Raw genomic sequence first — 7,486 nt, forward strand, 5'->3', positions numbered from 1 at the left:
AAGTCTGGTGCAATCAGAAAGAGTGTGATTTTGCTGTGTAGGCATGTTTAATGAGCTAGGTGAGAATTTCGTGGTCATGGTGTTATTATATTTTCTCAGGTAAGTTAAATTAAATTCAGTTTTAATTTTAACTGAAAGCTTACACAACTTTCCCTTGCTTATTTCTTGCTCACTAACCTCCATCAGATCTGCTCCTTTAGTCCCGTCGGTCTCCCTCAGCTTTTCTCTCCCTCTATTCCTGTGTTTAGTAACACATTAATGTTATTAAACTCAGGTTTACAAGAAATCAAGGACATAATGATCAATGTTTAACTGGTAAAAATCTTTGGCCTTCAATAGAGCTGCTGCCTCTTACTTTGAATCTACACATTAAGGAATTGAGGGATATAAAAGTGTTGCAATTACCTTCTCACACAAAGCTGAAATATCCTCTAGTTTGAATTTTCCATCTTACATGCTGCAGTGGTTTCATTCTTTTGCCTCACAGCAGGAAAATTCAAACAAGAATCTGGTGAACAGGACGCCAAATTCAGCCTCAACCTTTTCACTGACCTTAACTTACAGTAAACAATATATGGCAAATATTAGTGTCCTTTTGTCCAAGTACTAAAGAGAAACCTAAAAACAAAATAATATGTTAATAATGTTATTTTGATCCCTCTTGTTTATTCACACTCGCACTCACTACGAAGAGAGGCAGAAGAGACTCTGTGGGTTAAACTAGCTGGCTTATCAGCTAGTTAGCTAAGTTAGTGTTAGACTAGCCTCTTTACCTCACTTAAACCCAAGGTTGACTAACTAGCTAGCTAGTTAACATGCAGCCAAGTTAAAAACAGATACCCAGACCACGTACTGATTTGCCACGAATCCCTATTGTAGGAGGACATATTCTTTCCACTCAACATTGAATCAATCTGTATATTACAGATTTTGAAAATCTGTTTTTAAGTAATAACCACATTTTTGGGATTTTTCAGTAGGGTTTTAAGGCTATGCACAGTACGGAATCTGCCCTCCTTAAAGTGACAAATGACCTCTTGCTTATTGCTGATTCAGGAAATTGTGCCATCCTTATGGTATTGGACCTATGTTCTGCTTTCGACACAGTTGATCATAACATACTTATTGGGCGCTTAGACGAGTGGTGGGGATACAGGGAGTGGTCCTGAGTTGGTTTAGGTCTTACCTGGAACATAGAACATTTTCCATGAACATGGGCAACAATTTCTTCTCCTTTGCAGACATGTCTTGGGGTGTTCCTCAAGGGTCCATATTAGGGCCCATCCTCTTTTCGTTGTACATGCTACCATTGGGCCAAATTATTAGGAAGCACAATGTTAGCTTTCACTGTTATGTGGATGATACACAGTTATATCTTCCGATTAAACCTAATGACCATGGCTTACTAATGTCCCTCACAAATTGTCTTGAGGACATTAAGAGATGGATGGCGGTCAATTTCCTTCAGCTGAATGTAAGCAAGACAGAGGTCATTGTTTTTGGTGCTCCCCATCTCATTAACAATGTCTCTAATAACCTGGGTCGTCTGTCGCCATGTGTCAAGTCCTCTGTGAGAAATCTTGGTGTTGTTTTTGACTCAGATCTCAGATGTGATAAACAAATCAACTCTGTGGTAAGGAGTAGTTTCTTCCAGCTCAGAAGCATTGCAAAGCTTAAGCCTTTTCTCTGTTTCTCTGACCTGGAGAAAGTTATTCATGCCTTCATTTCTTCCAGACTTGATTATTGTAATTCGTTATATAGAGGGATTAATCACTCTCTATTGCAACGTCTGCAACTAGTCCAGAATTCTGCTGCCAGGTTACTGATTAGCACTAAGAAAAGAGACCACATTACTCCAGTGCTCGCTTCTCTACACTGGCTACCTGTCCAGCACAGAATACAGTTTAAAGTGCTGTTATTTGTTTTTAAGGCACTAAATAAGCTTGCCCCCTCTTATATTACAGACCTGCTAACACCCTCAACCTGTCAAAGTTCTCTTAGATCATCTTCTCAGAACTTGCTGACTGTTCCCAGGACTCCCAGGCTGAAACTTAAAGGTGATCGTGCATTTGCGTTTTATGCCATGAGACTTTGGAACAGTCTTCTGCCCGATATTCGCCAAGCCACTTCTATCTCTGTGTTTAAATCAGGTCTAAAAACATACTTTTACAAACTTGCATTTGAATAGCAGGAGATTGTAGTGATGTGAGGTGCTGCTAGTTTTCTTTCTCTTTTTTTTCTAAGCTCTTTTTATATGTTACTTTCGTTACGTATTTTATTTGTTTTATTGTTCTTAACCCAGTGTGTCCTGGGGATTTATTTTATGTACAACACTTTGGTCAACTCAGGTTGTGTTTAGAGTGTTTTATAAATAAATTCTTACTTACTTAAGTAAGCCATTAGCCAAAATACTGTCTTCAGCTCAACTACCGATTACTTTGCAGTGCATAAACAGAGACCCTCCCCCAGGGTGCTAACCCCATCTGCCAACATGATTGATAGGCTTACGAGGTATAAGGGCTGATATGATTGGCTGAAGGTTACGTTAGTCAATCTCTGGTACAGCAGATGTAGCAGAGCAGCAGCAGCACCTCCCCCAGGTCACACCCTGCTATTACAGTATATTGTGAATGCGAATAAACTACCCATGATTTGGATGGACATTCACTTAGGAAGTCTCGGATAAATAACATATAGATGGCCTAGCGCCCATGTGATGAAGCATGATTCATCGCTCCAGAACAAGTTTGTACTGCTCCAGACTTCAACGACGACGTGCTTCACATCACCACAGCCCACGCCTGGCTTCGTACAAGGTGATCTTAGACTTGTGTGCTTTGCAGTGGAAACCCAAGTCATGAACAGACATGAAAACACATGAGTAGGGAAAAAGATTTAGAAACCAGTGCCCTGTAGCGTCGAGGGTATTTACATTATAATTTCTGTGGAAATTATTTAGTTATGTATCTTACACAATTTATATGCCATTCTAATACAGACATGCTATTTTTTCTTAGCATGTGCCTCCCCCAGTGTAGTCTACGACTCTAACTTGGCTAGCTAAGTCTAGCTGGCTCTGCTCTGAGTGACTGTTTACATTTTAATGATTTGATTATGCAATACTTTCTGAATAAATGTAACTGGTTACTGCCCCTGTCTGTGTTTAGGGTTTATTTGTCCCACTGCCCCCCTTCTCTCTCTCGCTCTCTCTCTCTCTCTCTGTTGTTCCGGTGACTCCGGGTCGGGGGCGCTGCAGGACGGAACCGGCCAGAAGAGTCTCTCCGTTACACACACGTGCGCGCGCAGCCAGTACCTCTCCGCTTATTATTATAGCCCATGTCTGAACGACACAAAGAGAGAGAGAGAGAGAGAGAGACAGAGAGAGAGACAGAGAGAGAGAGAGAGAGAGAGAGAGAGAGAGAGAGAGACAGACAGAGAGAGAGACAGAGAGAGAGAGACGTGCGTGAAGGGGTGAATGAGGCACTGAATTAGACTGTGTCTGTGCGTATGGACTGGACCTCTGTGCGCGTGCACGCTGCGTTATGTCCTCCACAGAAATGTAAACATGCCTAAAGGTCGCTGGGCTGATGTAAAATTAATTTATGATTCATCACCAGCCGCCCAACAGCCATCAATCATCACCACAATCAACAGTAATCATCAATAATCAACCATCATTTCAGGCATCAGTCTGGAACGCTGATTAAGATCAATCAATCCGGAGCCGAGCGGCCTGTGAACAAACCGAGTACAAAGAAGACGTACTGAACCTCTAAAACACCGATGAGATAATCCCTCCGAGTTCACTGGTGGATAACAGACTGGAGGAGGCGGATTAGGAGGAAAAGTGTGAGGGGCGAAAAGTGAGGAATAAAAAGGCTCCGAACCGGAGACCCAAGATGGCGCTCAGCGGCTACCACAGCACTGTGGAGTGAAGTAAACAAAAGACGGGGAGTTTTTCTGCTCCGTGAGGGGAAAAGTCCACACACGGGCGTTAGAAACGCCAGACGACGGTTTAATGCTAAACGCACACGTTGACCGCGAGAACGTCATCAGTGTTTTGAAAAAGGGACGGCTCGCGCTCCATTCCCCCAATGAGATTCCAACAAAAGAACGCGCGCGGTGAGAACAAGCAGTTCTGTCTAAAGTGTCGTTCAGACTCGAGACAATCCCCAAAACCCCATTAGCACTATTTGCCCACCCCACACACACTGATGGGGAGAATGCCCGTGATGTGCCCCCCCTACACACCCCCCTCCGGTACCGGGACTGGGTGCCGTTCTCGCTGGTCTGTTGGCAACTTTCCTACGAGCGCAGAGAACTCGCGCTTTAAGTGCCACTTCCTACTGTTCTTGCACACTAAAAAGTGACTTGCGAGCGCTTTCCCACGAATCCCCGGACGCACGCGAGTTCTCGGTGCGATTTCGGGGCGACTTTAATTCACGTGCGGCCAGTTTCGGCGAGGTTTAACGATAAATAACCCGAACAACGTCACGCGGGCTCGCGGGCAGCGCTGTGTTAGTTCGCCAACTCCGCACGCCGATTAAAAAACCAAAACGACGTCGTGCACGGACCGAACCGGGCGCGGCTCGCGCAGCAGTGATCGCGGTTTCGCGCGGGCTCGGTGTCGCCGAGCTCGGCGCGGCGGGCGCCGGTCCATTTGGGCCGAATCGTGCAAAATGCGTCGCCTCGCGCGCGACCCCGAGTCGGTTTTCGCGGAAAAAAAGTTCGTCGAACGGCACCAGCCCGCGAGACGCGAGCTCGCCCGCGAAGCCGGGATTCTCCTGCATCGGACGCGGCGGTCGGACGGGGCCGCGCCGGACCGGGCCGCGCGAATTCGGCGCGAGTTCGAGGAGGAAGAAACACAAACGAGCGCGCGCGGGGTTCCATGGAAGCCTGCTCGCTCAGCTGCTGGCAGTTGGTGTTCTCAATCACGTCCGCGTGGAGGCTTCATAGGCTCTACGCGAGAATAACATAGACACACACTCTCTCACTCTCTCTCTCACTCTCTCATACACACACACACACACACACTCACACACTTCTCCAGCTTGCTTCTCAGTCCGCTACGTTACGTGTGAAGAGGAATTTATTTACTTGAATCATCGCATCGACCGCGAGGCGACAGAGCCGTCTGTGCTAACGTGCTGACCAACTTACTTTGTGTGGCGGTTTTTAGTGTCTTGTTTTGAACTCAGTTTTGAATTTGACAGCTCGCTCTCGCGCTGTCCAGCGGACCAGCGGAAAACTCTGAAAGTTAGCCTAGCATGGCCGAGACAGCAGCAGCGCCCGCGGCGAAGCCCAAGAGGGCGAAAACCCCAAAGAAGGCGGTCTCGCACCCCAAGTACTCGGACATGATCAAGGCGGCCATCGTCGCCGACAAGAGCCGCGGAGGGGCGTCGCGGCAGTCCATACAGAAGTACGTGAAAAGTCACTACAAGGTGGGCGAGAACGCCGACTCTCAAATCAAACTAGCCCTGAAGAGGCTGGTGGCCAGCGGGCTCCTGCGCCACACCAAGGGCATCGGAGCCTCAGGCTCCTTCAAACTCGCCAAAGCGGATGAGGTGAAGAAGCTGCCGGCCAAACCCAAGGCGCCAACCAAAGCAAGAAAGCCAGCAGCCAAGGCCGCCCCCAAACCCAAAAAGGCCCCCAAGCCCAAGAAGGTGGTAAAGTCACCAGCCAAGGCGAAGAAGAGCAAAGCGCCGGAGAAGAAGGTGAAGAAGGTGGCCGAGAAGAAGAAGAGCGCCGTCAAGGCTAAGAAAGTTGCCAAGAAGCCGAAGGTGGCTAAGGCGGCGAAGGCGAGCAAAGGCAAGAAAGTGAAAACGGCCAAGCCCAAGCCGAAAACAGCGGCCAAGAAAGCAGCTAAGAAGAAGTGAAGGAGTGAGGGGACTTGTGAAAAAAGTTCATCTAGAACTCTGAGACTGACTAATCCACAAAACGCCCTCAAGTTCACTGTACATAGACTTTTCTGAGGAAGTTGTTTTTGCTATATTATAATTATTATTATTTTTGTATGGTCTCTCTGTGCTGACTTCAACCCAACCTTTTTACAGTTTCTTCCACCACTACTTTGCACTATTGTGACATGATACGAGACCCTACTATCTAAATAAACAAGGGTCTTAATAATTGCAATTATGTGGCTAACCATTGTTATTTATTTCTTATTTTCATCTGAATGCTTGATTAAGTAGTTTGGACGACCCTAAATGACATCTGGACGCTGATGCGGAACAGTGTATTGTGTTGGTAGGACTGTAGGCTTAAACCCAAGGTTGTATGGTGACATCTGAACGGTGAGCATTGATTTTTGCCTTGTGATGTGCTGCCCTCTGTCGGCCAAAAGGACATAAAGGACTGTAGGAACTTTGATCAGAGTTTTAAAACAAAATCGTCAAATTATAGTTTTTATCCAAGTATAAATCGTGCTTCAACGTTATGTCAGGTTGTTGTAAACATTTTGCCTGTACCCGTGATAACTAGCTAACTGTTCCAGACGCCTTTGTATACTGTACAACAATAAACTTTTTTCTCATCCTTGTAAACGGGTGTCGGTGTTTAGCTGAGTGAAAGTGAGGTGAGTAAATGGAGAATGGACTTTTTCATCGTGTCAAGGAAAAGAGAAAGAAGGGTTATTGTCCTTAGGAGCACCTTTAGCATAATGAGGTTCATTCCAACAATGCAGGCAGCGGTGAAGTTGTGTTACCATGGTAACCGCTCCCGCGCGGGCGCCGTTACTGAGGATGCAGTGAGAGCGCAGTCACATCTCCACAAATCCAGCCTTCCTCTGTCTGGATTGGCCAGGAGCAGCTCTCCTGGGCTAGGATTGGCGGAGACCTGGAGGGCTTTAACTACTAGCCAAACTTAGTGCAGGAAGGCGGGACATCTCGGAAGAATACGGGCTATAAATGATAATAAGAGTAAAATACGTTCATAGTTATTGTTTTATCAGCTCAGGTAAAAAGATTTAACTGCAGTTCCTAAATTAACTAACTAATCTAAAACACATGAGTTTTCAGTTTTTCAGATTGAGATATAAATACTACGTTACGATCTACTTAAACGTTTTAATGAAAAAAAAAACGGTGAAAAAGATTTGATGTTTACAACTGTTTAAAGTTGCGTTTGTGTTTTTTCGAGTTCTGCTCAAAATGAGCTAAAATTGAAGCATCGCTACTGAAAATTTATTTAAAAAAAAAAAACATAATTAAGGTATAGAGTCCCTCAAAGCCAAAGGTTTTAGTCTAAATTTCCAGTCAGTTAAAAGTCCAAAAATGAATTGTATATGAGAAGGGTAACATGTTATCTTAATTAGACTATCTGTATGATATAAAACCTTAAAATTTTTGTAAAGAACAAATAACATGCTTTGTTTTAAGAGCAGTAATGGCAAATGGTCAGTACACACAGCCTAACAGGTTACAATTTCATTCCTACGTAAAGGGTCGTTTCTTGATTCAAGCAGTATAAAAAATTGCCTAGAGCC

General features: G+C 45.1%; 1 protein-coding gene across 1 annotated transcript; it reads left to right on the forward strand.

The window, feature by feature from the left end:
• The first annotated feature begins 4,975 nt into the window (after positions 1 to 4,975).
• Positions 4,976 to 6,545, forward strand: LOC108429165 (histone H1.0-B). Its single transcript, XM_017700713.2, has one exon. The coding sequence runs from the start codon at positions 5,268 to 5,270 to the stop codon at positions 5,874 to 5,876; it is 609 nt and encodes a 202-aa protein (XP_017556202.2). The 5' UTR covers positions 4,976 to 5,267; the 3' UTR covers positions 5,877 to 6,545.
• The last annotated feature ends 941 nt before the right edge of the window (positions 6,546 to 7,486 follow it).

Source organism: Pygocentrus nattereri, chromosome 3 (assembly GCF_015220715.1).
Source record: "Pygocentrus nattereri isolate fPygNat1 chromosome 3, fPygNat1.pri, whole genome shotgun sequence".
Classification (NCBI taxonomy): Eukaryota; Metazoa; Chordata; class Actinopteri; order Characiformes; family Serrasalmidae; genus Pygocentrus; species Pygocentrus nattereri.

Excerpts from the sequence above, each read along its gene's own strand:
- LOC108429165 (XM_017700713.2), top strand. The coding sequence starts at position 5,268 with ATGGCCGAGACAGCAGCAGCGCCCGCGGCGAAGCCCAAGAGGGCGAAA.